General features: G+C 35.7%; 1 protein-coding gene across 6 annotated transcripts in view; it reads left to right on the forward strand.

The window, feature by feature from the left end:
* LOC106720011 (nuclear hormone receptor FTZ-F1) overlaps positions 1-17,875 on the forward strand; it is a 75,798-nt gene extending 57,923 nt beyond the window's left edge. For 2 of the 6 annotated variants that reach the window (XM_014514542.2, XM_014514541.2), the window contains 7 exons: positions 5,783-6,402; positions 9,464-9,722; positions 9,854-9,954; positions 11,233-11,375; positions 11,669-11,728; positions 13,820-13,869; positions 17,797-17,875. In XM_014514542.2, the coding sequence (XP_014370028.2) occupies positions 5,783-6,402; positions 9,464-9,722; positions 9,854-9,954; positions 11,233-11,375; positions 11,669-11,728; positions 13,820-13,868 (1,232 nt within the window). In that variant the 3' untranslated portion in view covers position 13,869; positions 17,797-17,875. Of the gene's footprint in view, positions 1-5,782; positions 6,403-9,463; positions 9,723-9,853; positions 9,955-11,232; positions 11,380-11,668; positions 11,729-13,819; positions 13,870-17,796 lie in introns of those variants that run through there. The other 4 variants (XM_014514544.2, XM_014514543.2, XM_014514545.2 and 1 more) reach the window with 4 other exon arrangements.
* The last annotated feature ends 1,690 nt before the right edge of the window (positions 17,876-19,565 follow it).

Here is a 19,565-nt window from a genome sequence, read left to right on the forward strand (position 1 = left end):
GAACCGGTTCCAATACCTAAAATGTAGTTCTACTGCAAACTGAACGTGCATTAACTATTTATCTAGCAACATACATTTTGGGTTATTATAAAACATATTGGAATTTCGACTGCAACAATTGCGTTAAATCAAATTGCACATAGGAAATCGTATGTAGGTCGCGTCGCAAACGCGCCGGTAGCGTCACGTCGCGTCGTTGAGGTAGGTGCGATGTTGTCGCTTCTAAATGCTCGGATGAGATCTTGACACAGTTCGGTGGATCATCGCGGGTGATGATTTATCTCGGCTGTTGTGTAACGATCATGCCGCTGTGTACGCTTGTGTACGTGCGCCACCTCGGTTGCATTCGGTGGACTTCGGAGCCACTCGGCTCACTGCTAGGTCGAGCGGGGGCGGGACGACGGGGCGGGGGGAAACGCGGCCCCGCCGGGGATGTGAGAGGGGGAGGCAGCAGCCTTGACCAAGTTTCACCGACTCGTCGGTACAAGGAGCGATCCCCACCTCTTCCCGTCCTTTCGGCATCACACTATTTTTTATCTCGCCGACACGATTACTGCACTGAATAACAACAGCGTAGGTTTTCCCCGTGGCCACAGGAAGCTTTCTTCACGTAGTTTGTGACCGCCTAGCGCATACGACTCCCTCAGGGCTTATGTTTTAATGGGGCCGCGGCAGGCGTGCAGGCGGGCCCGACCTTGACCCATCTCTGGCAACTGGGCCACGACTACAAATAGCAACTGAATGCGAGGTGAACTCACACATCGGTATATCTATTTCGGCTCGTTGGTTATTTGTCGCCAAGACGTGTTTTTTGATTTGTAAAAATGACCTTGACCTTGATCTAGTTTAGTCGTGTAATAAACGCCTGACCTCGTTTACTGCATTATCGGTTGCTATCGCGTGCTCATTATAATAACATTAGATGATTAAAACCATTCGAAGTGTTCTCGATTCATATTTGGATTCTACCCCTCCATTAGAAATAAAATGTTACGATTGTTCCATAACAATTCACCTACTTCGTATATTAATTACATGATTCTCACGCTACGTGAAGCAACACTGACGTGATACTATCTCGAAAATATAACATACATGGCTAATTAAGTTCTACAACAAAAAAAAATGGGGAGCTTGCATATTATGAAGCGGCAATACCAAACGTAGCCTGCCTTAGTCATGAAATAAATTATACTCGTGTTAGTCATTGTATCCGGCTCGAATTGATTGTCATTAGCGACAGCCGGAGAAAAGTATTTTATTCTAAGAAGCACGAAACCATACGACTTTGATTTTACAAAAAAAACAAAGCTTGCATGTTAGAGTAAAAAAGATTGTTTATGTTGAATCATAATAGAGATTCAATAAACGACCCCAAATGTCACGGGGCACATTCTAGCAAAGCACGGCACCCATTGTGACCGCGACGCAAGCCACGGACTAGTTTCCTAATAGAATAATGTAACCAATCGACAGCTACGCCAGATCTCTACGAGCTAATTGTGACCTTCGCCGTACGAGGGTGCCACTCTTAACAAACTACTACACTCAGTAAATCCATACTTCATCGTATGCACTAAACCTAGGTACATTAAAAATAAAAAACTGTCTTTTTTTCTTGAACACTTTTTCCAATTGGAATGTATTTTATAGATATTGTTCTAAACGGTGGTGTTGTTGCATAATATGCTCGCCGGTCGATAAGTTTTTTAAAACCTGTTCATTCAATTGTGTCAAGGGACGACCCTGGAGACCTGTTTTGGTGTAACAGTTACTCACTTCACAGTTAACCGTAACAATATAACACTAATTCTTTTTGTCCTTTTCATATTTCGGTCACTCTAATGTTTTATTATGATTTTTTTTTAATATAGTTTTATTGCTGAAAATATAGTAATTATTTCTGGAAATTAAATTGCCGATTAAATTATTATACATATATGTTTATTTCGATATTAAGATATAATTCATTGAAAGTAAGAAAGTGTTAATATTTCAGTTAATATTATTTTGAGACACGATCTCGACTCAACATTCAAGTGGATGTCCGACTAATATGATTCTGGTATATTTATCCGTCGCCGTTTGTACGAATTCTTTCGAAGCTGCAATACAAGGCTGGTGGAATTGCACACAGCAATGCTTTAAATCCGTTACACTATTCGTCCCTCTTTCGTCCTGTGGCAAGCCCTATTCGGCGTCCTTGTCGCACCGAGGCACGCTTGTTACAATAAAAACTGGTTGTTATTTTTAACTCGTGGGTAGGCCGAGCCGGCAACGCACTGAGAAAGCCCCTTCCGTTCCAGGTTTAAGCGTTATTTATTTACAGCTTTATGCCGTCTCGATAAGTTAAGACGCCCCTAGACGTTCGCAAGATAAGCTAAACACCTAACATAACCAGTCGGCCACTTATCGTTTTTATCTCGGCTGCACAACTTTCTGGTTATTATAACATGACCTAAATCAGACTCGATATACGAATTCGAATTCGACATAATTTAGGGACATATTTTATATTACATGAATAAATAAAATGAATACTACGTGTCAATAGCCATTTACTTTTATTTTATACATATATGTGATTTATTATTTATTTTTATACATATTAAATATATATATTTCAAAATATGCAATTAAATTTTACTATATTGCAATTATTTTTGTTCGTTACGTCTATAATATCATTTAAATATTCCTTATTATTAACTAATATATGTTTTCACGATCATATCAACGATGACAAAGAATGTTTAAACGAGTGTAAATAAAATAAAAAAGTTTAAGCGAGATAACCTTGTTCGACTTACTATATCATCCGTCTATTGGATACTTATCATTTACGTATTAAGATTACTAACAACATTTCCCTAAAAAGTATTCCCATAATAGTTTTGAAATATTTTCTGCTGTTTATAATTTTTAAAAATAAAATAATTCAATTACCAGCTTATAGGACCCAAAAAAATATAACTAGTGTTGATTGTAAAAAGCTTAAGTATCGATGTCGATACCGATGTCAATGATTTATTGGAATAGAACAATAAAATATGAAACAGCAAAAATGTTATCGTTTCTAAATACAGAACCAACACAAAAGAATAACATTTACAGCGCACGTAAAATCATCAAAAAGCTAATTGCCAGTCCGTGAACTGTACGACAAATGAACCTCGACTGCGGAAGAACTAATTATCTTTATAAAAGAAAAAGTTTTTCTGTATTAAAACCTATAAATTCGAAAAGTAAAACATCGTGGCATATTTGATTTAAAATAATAATCAAGTCAACATTATGAGAGCTTTGAACCGCGACTGACGGAATTAAAAAAGTTTAATAAGTGGCCTATGTGCTTTTCCAGACTATGTTCTACATCTATGCTAAATTTCATCAATATCCGTTGAGCCTTTCCGGAGATACCAACAAACAAACATCCATTCATCCTTGTAAACTTTTGCATTTATAACATAACTAAGAAGTAAAATTGTATAAAATCATTGCAGCGATATTTTCTCAATATTATAAAAACCAAGACCAAGACCAATTTGATCGTATGAGCCACTCAGGCACTAATCAATAAAACAGTCACACGAAGTCCGGCCATTAATGTAGCTTCGTTTTGATTCGTCATTTGTTGGGTGTAATTATATCGAAAACTTTTATATTATGTTGGCAACCATACATAATAATCTCACCACTCTATTCCAATAGAATAAACAAATTGCTTTGATTTTACATAACAAAGTACAGCATAAAAGCAGAACAAAACTTTATTTATGATTTTACAAAATATATAAATCGACTGCAATTCGATGCCGCAGCCTCTAGACTTCAGTCTTCATAGTTTAATGGAAATTCAATTATTTCAATGACCAAAGTTTGATCAAGTTTGTTATTATAAGTATCTGTTTGTACTTCAACTAAATTCATGTAAATTTATTGAGTCAATTTAGTTTATTCTAACTTTAAACTATATTAAATTAATCGTTAGAAATCTTGGTGTTTGTAGAAAAAACTTGGCTTAATTTATAAATACCATTAACAATTTCTAAAAGTAAGTTTTGAAATGTAAAAAGTTAATCGAAGAGTTTTATTATTTTATTATGCTAACTCGGAACTCCTTCTTCAAAACTTTGTAACTAAAATCACTTGCGTTTTTGACGTTGTAAAGTGGATGAATTATTCTGGGACTAGTTTGCTGTACCGCTGTTGTGACTAGAGTAACATACTCTTCTATCCTCAGAATCGGAACGTTCATAAATCGCTAAGAATGTGTGGCTTGATATTTGGAATTCAGCCAGCAATAATAAAGAACAGTTCGCGCATTATGGGGCCGGTGTCCTAAATTTCGCTTGCATTATACAATCTCTATTGAAATGTTTCGCACTGAAAGGTAACACGTGTGCATCTAAGTATAGGACGCAACTACACTTATGTATCTTAAACAACTTAATTCTAATTAAAATCGTGGCCATAATTTGATAGTAAGGGATAAAATATTTTGTAGTCAATATATTTATTTCATGCCAGTAAAAAAATAAAATCTTTTCAACTTATCATTCTTATCAAAATTATCAAGGAAATTATTACCATGAATTCGTTGGCAATTTTGTCGTTATAAAGGCGAATTTCTGTCCATGTAGTATGTTCACTGTGAATTTCAATTATCGAAACATGTATATGAACATTACTCTTATATCTCTTTTAATATAGCGAACGAGAGAGATGGAAATATTATTGTACTATATACAGGTGTTATTTTTTACTGTATAGCATATAGTAAGTCCATATGAAGTATTTGTACAGACGCGAATGTGTAAAACGTTGAACGGTTCTGTTTAAAAAATTGTTTCGACCTTGGCGTAGCCGTACGCTGCTACGAAGTAGACAAGCCCCCAGTTATCTTATACCTGGCGTTATTGTGTCATAATCGCGCGCAACTGACAAATAATGATGGCTATTTTTTGTAAAATAATTAAAACAATAGTTAAATAGTAGTTCCAATAAAAATAGGATTTCTGAGACGATTTATTTTCCGTACACACCCACAAGTATGACCTACAAGACCCCAACTAAAAAAATGCGCGTCTTTACTTTTTTGATAGCAATGTCCATCCATCCATGTTTTCAAGTCCTGAAGTTTACTGGAATTACCTATCTTCATATCGGGACCAGGCTATAAAAATAAACGCAGTCCACGGGACTATTTTATACGTCAGTTATTTCTGCAACCGGCAATGTAGGTCATGATGTCAATCAATACTATGTGTTCCCAACATTTACCTGTTGAAAATTTGGGTAAACTATTTTACATACTAAGTTACGAGTCCATTTTAAATATCTTTCTTACGATTACACAATTTACCTATTACAACAATATTGACTATTTTGGCAAAGAGAGAGCTTAGGGTAACAATTTGTTTTTTTTATTAATTTAAGATCACAAAGGATGCTGAAATTTTATAAATCTAAAATATTTTATTCTATTTCGATTTTGTTCTATTTTGTTGATAGCACCTCGCTAATTTTGTTAAGAAGAGCATCTTGAAGAGTTATGAATAGTTGTGGATTTTAAAACTTATGTTAGTAGTTTTAAACTTATGTTGTAAATCACGCAAGACTTAAAGTTGAGGTGAATTAACAACCGTCCTGTGAAAATTTATTTTATTATGTCAATAATTTGTTTTATGAAACCAGACCAGCTATTTCAAGCTTGCTTAATATATTTTTCTGTTGTATTGTGCAAATTTTGTATTCAATGCGTGTTGTTTGTTTGTTGCAGCTGTCCGCGCGGACCGTATGCGCGGCGGGCGCAACAAGTTCGGTCCGATGTACAAACGGGACCGCGCCCGTAAGCTGCAGATGATGCGGCAGCGCCAAATCGCAGTGCAGACGCTGCGCGGCTCCCTCGGTGACGGCGGCCTCGTGCTCGGCTTCGGTTCACCCTACGCCGCGGTGCCCGTCAAGCAGGAGATACAGATCCCTCAAGTGTCGTCGCTGACCTCCTCTCCGGAGTCGTCACCGGGGCCCGCGCTACTGGCTGCGCCGCCGCAGCCGCCCCAGCCGCCGCCACTGCCCTCACACGACAAGTGGGAGGCGCACTCGCCGCACTCGGCCTCGCCCGATGCATTCGCGTTCGACGCGCCCGCCACTGCCGCAGCCACGCCCTCCAGCACCGAGCCCACCAGCACCGATACGCTGCGCGTCTCGCCCATGATCCGGGAGTTTGTCCAGACCATCGATGACCGCGAATGGCAGAACTCGCTATTCGGACTCTTGCAGAGCCAAACCTACAACCAGTGCGAGGTCGATCTCTTCGAATTAATGTGCAAAGTGCTCGACCAGAACCTCTTCTCGCAGGTCGACTGGGCGAGGAACACCGTGTTCTTTAAGTATTTAAAGGTGAATTTCCAGATAAGTATGACTTTCCCATCCTCAGATCCCGAACCCTATCCAGGTGTACACCAACGCTTGCGTATTCGCATTGCGAAGCTATGCGATGTTTTAATTTGTTTCACTTCTAAGGCTTTGCGAATGTTGGAAGATTATGGCAGAGTATGGCACGATATGCTCGTGTGAGGCAGAGCGTGTGACGCATCGGGGACGCGGACCGCGGGCCGCGCGCAATCGATACACCGCGGCTCGCAACTGGGTCAAGTTCCCACGACAAGCGCGCCTCTATTCGTCGCCTTCGCTATTTTCCACCTCCACACCATGCGTTAAACTATGCTACCATCACTTGATAATGTATTACGTATAGGCTGATTCATTAATAGCGCCATCCCTTAGATTCGTGAGCAGATTTTTCCTATTTTATAAAACAAAAAATAATAGATCTTACATTAGCAATCAGTTGCCCTCTCAAACTACGGTGTTAAAAAGCCAGAAATATTCGGTGGTGCTGAGAGTGTGTTAGAGCCAATAGGGCAAGAGTGAGCGAGGAGCAGTGGCACTCGTACGCTTACGCAAGAGGCGCGCGATCACGTGGCCGTGCGCCGTTGCCGCTCCGAACCTCGCCTCGTCTCGCTTCGGCAGCCAGCCTCCGCCAACGACTAACAATTTTCATTTACGCTAAATGAGGCGCCTTGTTTACGACCTATTCTCGGAATTAGAACAACTATCGTACATAAAATTTACGTGAACGTAAGTGTACGGAAGCTATTTCCCAAATATAACTGTCCAAAGTTTAGTTAAAATAAATAAACGATTGAAAGAGGCGAGAAAGAAGAAGGGAACGGTTCCGTCCCGGCGTGGTGTTGTCGACCCCCGCTTTCTCCAGACGGATGTGATGTAACGGTAGGTCGCGGGACGGCAACGCTGCACTTTCGTCGCGCACTTGACACAGTGGCCGTGGCCGACTTGCCGCGAGAAAGCACTTTTTACCGCGCAACCGGCGGTAACCGCTACGTAACTAGGCGCGCGCGGCCTTTCTTCGCTTTCTCTTACGTAACGACGATTACGATTAGCCGCATAACGCCACGATGAACTTGAGCGGTCGATGACGCTGCCGTACCGCATCGCACGCTTCACACATTGTGTTTATTATACGGCATGCCGCATACGACCCACTACACTACAAACATACGTTTATACCGCCTCCTAGCCCTCGCATTAAATTGAAAATAATTATGGATAAAGAGCTTTTCAAAGGTAACGTTAAACAGATAGCATGTTATTTGCGTTGAACAGTATTAATCCTTATTTTCATAAAATGCCTTTGTATAATAAATAAATATAATAAAATAAATATAGCGTCCCTACTTGTAAATTTAAATAGTCATTCAAATAAAAGTGTCACGCCTCCCGCTTACTGCTTATCTCTGTCTGTGGTCTAGACACTCGCCAAGCGCCAGTTTCGACACAGCTAATAATGACAATAAGCCAGTTGGTCAATTTAACGCTCTACATAATATAAAACATATACCACATTTCGACTGTACCAATTACGAACGGTCTACATTCAAAGTTACGTAACGCCCAACTTTCAGCCTTAAAGAATACGCATTTTAATAAAGGCCCGCTGTATATATAAGATCCGTTTTATTAGATTATACTAAATGACAGTACTTAGTACTTGCACTCCGCTGTACCGCGGGCTATCGATTGCGGATACGGTTTATTTGACATTTCCTTCAGCATTGTTTATTACGAACAAAAGGTATCTCGAATTGAAATTGACCTTTTCAAAATGTTACGTCGATTGATAGAGCGTACGTCTTTCGAACGTTTTATTTACGTTGTTTGAAATCAGTTAATGTACATTTAAATAAATCTTAAGATGTTGTTATATATTTGAAAGTCTGTGGTGTAAATTAGGTTTTAATGCGTGTCCTCTTTCTCTGTTGGAAACCGTACATATGATCGTATATAATGCGGCGATGGCGGCGGCGGCGGCGGAATGACAGCGCGACTTTGACCCACATCCTGAGCCGGTATCGGGCCAAGATGCCCGCGCAAGGGAACGATCATTGCCGTCCCTCACGCACGCATGTCAATGTTACAAGGATAAACTGACATTTCTACATTCAAATTAAAATATCCACAATAGAGCACCTTTCAGTATGAATATTTGAAAACATCTTGTACTTTTATAAAGAGACTAATAAAAAAATGTATAATAGTATAAATTGCGTGTAAAATGCATAACTTTATTTTTTTTAAAGAATTTGGGAGATAATGTAACAAGATGAACTAAATGCATTACATAAACTATTATCGGGATTGGCGCGAGACGCTCGCATCAGAGTGGACGGAATCCTCGCTGTCGTCGTAACTCAATGTAATAGCAACATTAAGATCATTCCGATAGATTGGTCGGTAATAAGATTTTGAGGATCCGATCTCGATCAGGCGAGCGGTTGAGTAAGCGGCGCGATGTAGCAATAACCAGCGAGCTCTAAAATTCAGTTGTAACATTTCGTAAACGGCGAATTTAACGCGCGCACCGCCCCGTGTATTCTAATGCAACTCGACAGTATCTGGGTCACGGATACACACTGCTATACTGTGAGTCCGCCAACAGCCAACCGCTGCCAGATACCACCCGAACGTAGATAACACCTTTAACGCACACCAATATTGATCGATAATCGATAGACATTTAGATCGTTAATAAAGAAGACACTCTGTTGTCACCATTGACCGATTGCGTCACGCCGCTCTGACATCACACGACGAAACAGTACGTACTGACAGCGTCTCTATGTTGAAACAGAAAATTTCAAAGGCACACCGAGTAACCGGGTAACGTAATATCAATTCTTTATTTTTGTTTTATGTACTAATTAATGCCTAACACTATGCAATATGTCATATATGTATGCATATGGATATGTAGCGTGCGAATGTGTATTGTGAAGCGTTGCGCCACTCGGTTACTCGGCAGCATTAGACTCAGCCCTCCAACAACAGACGTGGTCGGTCAGCTGTGCTGCTTAAGCAATGCGGTTGTCATTTGTTGCAGGTCGATGACCAGATGAAGCTACTGCAAGATTCATGGTCCGACATGTTGGTCCTAGATCACCTCCACCAGCGGATGCATAACGGCCTGCCCGATGAAACCACGCTCCACAACGGACAGAAGTTCGATCTTCTGTGCTTGGGTCTGCTAGGTGTGCCTGCGCTGGCTGACCACTTCAATGACCTACAGAACAAATTAGCCGAGCTCAAGTTCGACGTGCCAGATTATATTTGCGTCAAATTTCTTCTCTTGTTGAACCCTGGTTAGTATCGATCGTTGTTTAATTGGCAATGTTGCGAATTTTTTGTTTATATTCTGCAATATGTTGATGCCATTTGTGATTTGTGTTTAACGACGTTGTATTTATTTTGAAGAGTAACTTTGGGGTTTCAGAGGTGAGGGGCATCGTGAACGTTAAGTGCGTGCGCGACGGGTATCAGACGGTGCAGGCTGCGCTGCTTGATTACACGCTCACCTGTTACCCCTCGATACAGGTACCAATGTCTCATATACACTATCGCCCCAACACCAAAACATCAATTACTTAATGTACGATTAATACCTAAGTTATTTTTTTTTTTTCAACATTTGGGTTGCGGGAATGTCTTTCTTTCACAAACGGGGAATAATTTATAAAAGTTGATGGTTTAATTAGACTCAATGTTTCTACATTTCGAATTTTTACATAAAATCCAAATAAATTTACAATTTATCAATGCTGCCTTTGATAATAATAGATTTAACAATTAGACTCTGTACAAATAGATTCTTATAAGTACATAATCACACACAATTTTAAATAAATAAAGTATCAAGGATAGAGTATAAATTGCAGATGCTTACGTAGTTATAAAAATTTAGAAGGAAAAACAATGCATCTTAGACATTAAACTAAAATAGGATGAAAAGAAAGTATTAAACTACAGTCGTAATGTTATATAATATTGTGGTAAACTAGTGTGCCAGGTTTGGTTATGAATGGTCAGAAGCGCGTGATATATTCTCAACCTATACCAAAAAAATATTATAAAAGTAAAATAGTCTTTACAAGTAAACAAAAGACAAATACATTTGTTTCTGCTAAAATTTTATGAATGCAAAATGGACAATGCCCCATTATGTAGAGTTTAAAGATATTGCACGAGCCGCGAAACGAGGTCTGGCCGTATTTCCATCACAATAGACGTCTAGTTTGACAGACAGACTGATTAGTATCTATATCGAAATGACATTTAACCACAGACGAAATTTTTCTATTGCATCTAGTCGATATTGTCGATTGACTCCTTTCAACATTTTTCACGTTACCGTTCACTTTACAGTTCTTTGTCTATGTCATTTATTGGGTCAACTTTGACTATGTTATTGCCTCTATTTTTCTATTCAGTATGAATAAGTCATAATAGTAAATGAATGCTCCACTTAATACAAATTTATTGATATTGTACGCATAAAAATGGTTTTGTATCTTGGATTCAAAATATTATAATTTTATGATAAACCATATTCTGAGTTCAATTCAAACTACAACCAAAACAGTTGTAGGGACTTAGCAACAGAGCATAAAGTACTTACTGTTTCTGTACTAACTTTTGTATGTAGATTGATCTGTTAGTATACTGCCAGTTAGTACGCGGTTGCCATTTTGCATATCAGTCGCGGCAACCGCAATAGAACTTATGACTCCATACCAATGGTAGCTGGTCGCGCTTTAGTATCTAGGGTTATGCAAGTAACTCCTTAGTTAGAGACGGTGTGTTTTCAATTCGCAGGACAAATTTAGTAAATTGGTGACCCTGGTCCCGGAGATTCACGCTCTAGCTGCCCGAGGGGAAGAACATCTGTACCAGAGACATTGCGCCGGACAAGCGCCCACGCAAACACTCCTCATGGAAATGCTTCACGCCAAGCGCAAGTAAGTTCAGAAACAACAACGCCATTTTACCACTATACGTGTTTGTTGACTAAAATTTGAAAACTATCCTTAACTAAAGAGATCAACCTACCTCGCTTAATCATCTCAAATCATTTTCGTTTTTCCCAATATAAATGTTGTATATAAGTATTTTATGTAGTTTATATGAATAAATATATTATTATATAATATTTACATGTTTATTTGTGCATCGTTGCCATAGCAACGGCGCGCTCACGGCACCGTTCATAAAGAAGAGTGCGCAAGATATGCAGTAATGTGTCTTATTCTAGGCCGAACGGAGGCGAAATGGTTACCCGGAACGCTGAGCACGCCTCGACTCTAGACAGATTGTACGTTACCCCATCTTATATGAAAATATCTTAGTTTATTCGATCATTCATGTATTACGCATTAACACACCGCGGGACAGAGTTGCCAGTTTTTTACGCCATTTGTAATGTTGTTGCAAATAGCATGCGACCGCAAAGTTACCTCTTGTTGGACATAGTTTGCGACACGCAATCTTTAATTTGCACAATCCGCAGCATATTTTATTTTTAATTTAATGGTGTTATATCAAAGCTGCCAGTAACTGCCAGTTAGAATGAATTTCGGACAGCTCAAGTCTTGAATTCATAAGCGTTTATAGTCAACACTGCAAATAGACATAGCTTATTTCTTTGCACTATTTTATTAAACATAAATCATTTACTGAAGTCGCAACACTTCATAGGTTTGTAATAATGCTTTTTATATCTTATATTTACTTTTATTTGGCACAGGTAAAATATTAATGACTAGATAGCCTTTTTGTATATAGTAACCCTTTGCTAACGTAGTTTGCAAAAATAACAAACAATATTTTGATCAATAGCTAAAATCAAACTAAAATACTTTATCTGTTATCTTTTTATTTGTTTTTTTTTTTCATATAAATGTTTCGATAGTTGAAATCCAGTCATATTTTAAAGTAAATAAACATAATCAATTCGAATACACTATTTTTTACAACTGGCAATTCTATATCTCGCTCTATGCTTATTCCTTAAACTTGGTGTTGGTATTTACTGACAGGAATTTAAGATTCTCATAAATATTTTATTTTACGCTAGATTTTTTTTTGTTATTTTTATAAACCTAATTCTAATAATTTAATACAAAAATATCTTAGCATTGTTAGATTTTTGTCACGCTGCGCAATTTTGTTAAAAACTATATAATTCATTGACGCTTAAAAATTTTACAATTTCAATTTCATTGTTTTTTTTATTTCATTACGTGCATGTAGTTGTTGAATTTCAATAACAATATAACAAACAATAAATTGACACTGGCAATAAATCCATAGTTTTAATACACGGTAATTTATTTATTTTAAATTTTATTTAACTTTAAAAAGGTTAATAAAAATTATTTAAAATGCAAATGTTTAAATTGGGAGATTGGAGGGTCTGACTTGTCGTATTTTTTTATATTTATAAATTCTAAACTATGCAATCTAAAATGTTTACAATATTTATTCAACGGTGTAATTTTAAATAGCGCTTAATTAATTTATACTATACATTAGTTTTAAAATATTTTAAAAGAAAGCTAATAAACACAATAATATTTAACGTAGTCACCAAAATCGCAAAAATGTACATAAAAAACACTGCGTCGCTCTGCATATATAAAATAAGTGACCCAAATCCGTTTATATAGGTCGCTTATTTGAGCGCTTCATTCGTTTCGACGCTGGTAAATGATTCGACTATATACTCGCCAACTTAAAACGATTGAATGTAATCTGAAGTACGTTAAGACCTCTTTTCCTCCAAACGATTAGCTGCGCGATAATAGCGACGCGCGATTGCTATTTCTATAATAGTTGCGGCTACGCTAGTGGTACAATAGTAACCCAGAAACAGCAGTCGCGCATAACAAGTCTCGCTAGTGAAAAAGGAGTTTTAAACATGTACCAACAACTTCATGAATGAATTAAACATCCTCCCTTGTGTTAAACATTTGGCATGTTTTCCGTCTCGATGCGACCGAATGCTCTGTGGCTTTATCGAATTGGTCCCGAGCCAAGATGTTAATCTCGTAATGTGTTCTGTCAAGAACTGTGCCACTCCTACATTGTATTGACCTAATTCCTTCTAGTGCCCAACAATTCACATAAAATAATTCACATTAAATGTAGCACATTGTATATTTTTTAAATATTTTTATATTAATATAATTTAGACGCGTATCAATTAAAAAAAAATTTTTAACTCAAAATCGACTAATCTTGGTATGTAAAATATAGATCTATCTTTAGGCAGAAGTAAATTCTACGAGACTTATTATAGGCGGATTGTATGTAAATATTTATTTTATGGAGTGCAAAATGAGGTGAATTTAGCAATCCCATTCGAGTACAAGTGTGTTTCAAGAGAATGCTCTTTGTGTGTCAGGTGCGGATTCCTGCCCAGTGACACGATTGAGCCGCATTCGCCAATATAGAGTAAGCATATAATATATATACAGATTTTGTTGTGCCTCGAATGAGCTTACACCGCCACGCGCACGCACTGTCGCCAAGCACCTTAATAGTATGCACTCGTTCTCACTACAACTGAAGTTATTGCTAGTTTATACGCGGGGCAGAGTCGTAAATACATTAGGACAGTGCAGGTTATTTGAAAACGCTCATTCTGTCTAGGTGTTGTACGTTGAAACTGTAACATTACTGCACTGTCCTATTGCAATGTCTCACTGTTCTGTCCTTGTGTGAAACTAGCATAATGACGTCACAGATAGGCAGTAATGCGGCTCTTTCGGTATTGTCTTTTTTTAATTTATTATAAAATTCATAAGTACATTTTAACATCGATAGATACAGGTATCTTATTCCTGCTCCATTTTCAAATTCCTTTTTATTTAATTGGTTAATAGGAAGTGACTTAATGCAAGTCATTATTAGGTAAAATAAAAATGTAAAGGTAATTATTTTAACAATGAAATGTCTAAACTGTTCTAGTTTATTACGCTAAGAATCCCTTCAAAGTATGACATTTGATACTAGCATTAAACTGAAAGTTAAAGAATCCTTAGACTGCTAATTTTCTACTTACCAATTCAATTCCCGTCGTTTAGTAATTTTTTTCATGACATTTTTTTTTTTAACTAGTAGTAATGTAATTTATTATATTTTCAGTAATAGTCTTAACTTATAGGTACTTTCTGTTTATATTATAAATAGCTTTATGCCCTCATTTTTTTTTAAATAGACAATATTTCATTGTAGAAAAAGATGATATACTTTTTTGCGAATGTGGACAAGATGTTCACTAAGGTTGGTATAACATTTTAAACATCGATCTACTAATAAACAATTTGTTATCGTTTTAATAATATTTCGTTTAGAATAGATGTTCTAATAAGTTTATTGACATAATTAAAGTACACTAAGACAAGCCTTACATCTTACTTCTTATAAAAAATATAAATGCGAATGTTTAGATGGATGGATGTTTGTTTGAAGGTATCTCACGGAAACGGCACAACGGATTTTAATGAAATTTAGCAAAGATGTAGAACATAGTCTGAAAGAACATATAGGCATAAAGTTTTTTTTTAAATTCCTTGCAAACGGAGTCGCGAGAAAAACTACGTTCGGAATAATTAAAATCTTTTATGTAGTGTATGTAGTATGTGAAATTTTATCACGCCATTGCAATGAGATGATATTTGCTTCTTTTAGTTCACCTTGGATTTCTTAACTAGATATTATGAAACAAACTTAATTATATCAATAGAATAGTGTAAAACAATAATGCAAGTTTCGTGGTTTATTATTAAAATAACTTTATAGTTTTTTTTTAATTATCAATGGACAATGGTCTTACGTATTATCTCATTGTTTAGTGAATCTTTTGGCTATAACACAATTGAATTTAGAGATAAATGTATACATAAAAGTGTAGTACTTTTAAATTTTGATATTAAAAAAGGTATAGGATAAACAGACTAAAATACATAAGGTTTTATAATTGTTAATTCAGATTGATTATTAGATATATGCGATTTATTACTGACTGTACTCTTCACGCCAGTTTCCACCATCAAAATATCCATAAGAAATTGTCAGATTTTTCAAGATTAATGAAATTGTGTTTATGTAACTATTATGGTACTCCCCTCCTTGGTTAGCAATCAAGATAGAATCCAAAAGGTTAATATTCTAATAATAAAAATAATATGTAATGTATAATTTTACAGTTTACACATTTGCTTTGTGTGGTAATTAATTCGTGGAAAAAAAAAGATAAAAAAGTTGCTGTTTTGTTTAAATAATTGTTCGATAAATATGAGCGTAGGGAAAAATCTTAACCTTTTCAAATCCACTTTAACCGCAGCGCGTTAACAGACTTGTCCAAGGTCATAACTTTTACTTTTTTACGTCGCTCACCGACCCGCTTTAATCATCGAATGGCTAACAGTCTTGTTAACTGACCTGTTTAAATAAATTTCCATTTAATAGTCTATAATTTAACAACGTATTTATTAATACTAAACTAATTAATTTCCAGAATACAGAGATATTAGAATGTAAAATTTAAATTGTAATCCTCAGTTCTCTTGAAAAACTATGCATATATAGTTATATTTAAAGTATTTAAAGGTCTAGTTTTTTCGTAATTAAAAAAAAGTAAGACCGCCTGCGTGATGGTGAACCTCCTTTGATTCTGATCTGATCAAATGACCCCTAACTCATGAAAATTAGTTCAGCTATTTAGGTTGACTAAATACAGAAGATACATCCAAACTTGTTAATATACCCGCAATAAATTATGCCCCCTGTCAGTCAAGAAATATATATAAAAAAAAGTAACCGGTGCATTTAAGCTTCTCAATAACTGGTATTTATGTAGCTCCTTATATAGTTTTGTCACCAGACTGGTCGATGTAATTTCTTCTAGTAAGTTTTGTACAATCACTCTAGTGTATTAAATGATCTTTTTTATTTTCACATATTTTTAGAAACTTCAACATGACAACAGTAACTTTTTCTTGTTATAATCTTTGGAGGTTTTGTCGATGAATCTATTCATTCAATTGAAAGACTAAATATATTAGATTGTCCTTAAAATATGTAACTCTTTGTCGGTTGACTCTAATTTTTCAAAGTTAACAGAAATGTTTATCGTTGACGTGGAATTTCTCTTACCATTATTTTCCAATGCCGAAAGAAATACCCAAAAACATTTTCATCTCGGTTTTTAAAAAAGATTGAAAGAATGACTATATTTTTACATGTTTCGGAAACTTATGGTAAGATAGAGCGCGTTTATAAATTAATATAAATGGTAATATGAAATATTAAAACATTACATTAAACAAAAGTAAGAAAGAAGTGTTTTCAAATGACCAAAATTAACATAAGCATTTTTTTTAAACCGATATTGCGTGGGAAATATGTATAAAACATTATGTAAACGTATTTTCAATAAAACATAAGTTCGAAAAAAATAAAGGTTATCGTATTGATTCGTCGCAATTCTATTTCGTATTTTAAAATAAACATTACGTTAAATGAATTAAAGACTGATTTAAAATTATTTCAAATAATAAAAATTTAGTAAAGTTAAGAATAAAATATAATTTTAATTTAATATATATTTTTTTGTTTTTTATATTATATTATTTATTTTGTGTTTTTTATATAGTATTTTATATATTAACAATTAGAAAATTGACTATTTTAATTTATATGTACGGAAGAGCTTGTATCAAATTAGGATAACTGGCTGGTAAATAATTCTACAATTATTAGTGAACGCTCGGCTTGTCTTATCAGTAGAAATACTAATTTACAACTGTAGCGAGTAACATATGGAGCTGGTTTATTTATTAATAGTTACTGTAAATGTCAGCTAACATTGAAGTATAGATAGTTCAACTTAATTCGGCACGCGGCTTTGTGTATATGTCTGTCTGTAACAGTGGATTCCCACTGCCGAAACAGCTGAACGAAAACATTGAAAATGGAAAGGGTGAATCTGGGTGAAATTATCCCACGCTCATCTATATTATGTTTTTGTTTAAATATGTTTCTGCAGAGGAAACTCACAGTAACGCGAGATTGCAACGCAGACTCGGTTTTTTTTTAAATCTTGTCACCTTAAAATTGTTAATATTTTCATTGTATGATCTTACTAGCGTTAATACCGCCGACACACTGTTAAAAAAGTGTCGTATGTGGTAGTGCAAAGAATTCCGTCTTCTGCAACCATTCCCAGAATCACTTACCGTGGAAACGGACTTTAACAGCCGCTGCCGCGCGCCATTAAGATGTACTAACTAATAACATGCACGTGCCAGATGCAAATGCAATGTTTTTTTATGTTAACGTAATTGTTATTGTAAGTGGTACACTTTCTGTCCACAGATCTTAAAGTGGCTGCGAGGTGCGGAGAGAGAGTGAAGTTGCGCCAAGCGCTCCCGACAACTTCACCAATGATGTTCTACAAAATATTACTTATCACTTAGTTTTAGTTTTTAACTTGGTGTGTGATTAATTATAATAAGTTATTGCACCGAGCGCCGGCCGCCGCGCCGCGCGTGCCTAGTCCCAATACAGATAAAAACAAATATTTATCTACCTAATCTCTGTTACATAAAACTATACAGGATGTGTCGTATACCAGTCTCGTGTTGTAGCTACGATTTTATTTATTGAGCAGCATGTATCTGTGTTACTTTCAAAATTGTTGTTTAGTATAAATCATTATATAGACTAGTGTTTATGTCTATCTTAACATCGGTGCGGAAGGGAAAATATAACAGTACATTAAGGAAAGCGTCTGTGATTATAAATGAAGAAAATTGGATACCGTTGTAAGGATAGTTGATGTCGTATTGTATAAATGTTAGTTAGTTAGGGATATGCAAGTAGCGGCGGCCGCGCTACGACCACGGCCGCCGCACATTTCGTGTTACTTATTAAATTTACCTTCGCGTTTAAGCCTTCGACTAGCACCTTGCAAAGGACCTAGATCATTTCTGTGTTGAAGCCCTTCCCCCCTCTCAACCCTCACCCCCAAACACCGTCTCTTGGGTGGGACAAAAAAACGAATGGAGTAGTTGGGCCTGGAATTTGTAAATTTTATTGAATGTTGATATTACAAAATTGTATCGTCTACATATTTAAATATATCACTATTTTTTAAGGTATATTAATTGTTTTCAATTCCAATTAATATTTTTAAAATTAGTTTGCAAACAGATGAAACGAAATCAATTTTTTAAAATCAACAAATTATAACATAACAATTGAAGTTTTAAAAAAAATATATATACATTGATATTTTTTTATCGGCCGTATCAGTACAAAAAAATTATAATAAAAACCCTTGTAAATATTAGCACATTACAGTGATTTATTCTACTTGTATTGTAATTATGTAATATATTTTTCAACATACGTGCAAGAGAGCCTTAAAAATCATAGATTTTTAAATGATATGGGTACTAGCGCCTACCGACATACGGTCGAGCGAGGCGATGTATTTTTATAAAACATATTGTTCTTTATTAACATATATGATATGTTAACTGAAAGTACATTACTTCGTATTTTTCTAATATATTGGAGTACGTAAACACGTGTAATTAACAACTTTTACAGCGGGGAAAAAAGGATAATTAGTATATTAATGTAATTATACGACATACGATCATTGTACAAGCACTGCTATCGTTTATTGTTTGTTTGTTTGTTTGTTTATTGGCGGATATTTTAATAGATCGTGACCATCATTATATTTGGGTAAAGAATGGATTTTTTTTAATCAAAAAATGTGATTAATGGTTTGTGTTTGAATATATATGTTTATAAATATATATATATTATTATTATCATAGTGTCATTGCACCAAGTGCGAATGTATTGTAGGAGCCGCATCAACGATTTAATATAGTAGGCTATGTTATAAAGATTTCGTTTCATATAATTTGGCTACACGCCTCTTTTTTATCTAGGCTTGTTAAGATACATAAGTTATGGCATCATATTTCTGTCTTTAATACCGTCCAGTGAACCACGACTTTATTCGTCTCTGACAAAATATAAATGAAGGTTTTTAGGCTCTAAAAAATAAAATCTACTTTGCTTAGTATATGTTCGTATCGTGTACACAAAGCATATAAAATTATTTA

This window comes from Papilio machaon, chromosome Z (assembly GCF_912999745.1).
Source record: "Papilio machaon chromosome Z, ilPapMach1.1, whole genome shotgun sequence".
NCBI lineage: Eukaryota > Metazoa > Arthropoda > Insecta > Lepidoptera > Papilionidae > Papilio > Papilio machaon.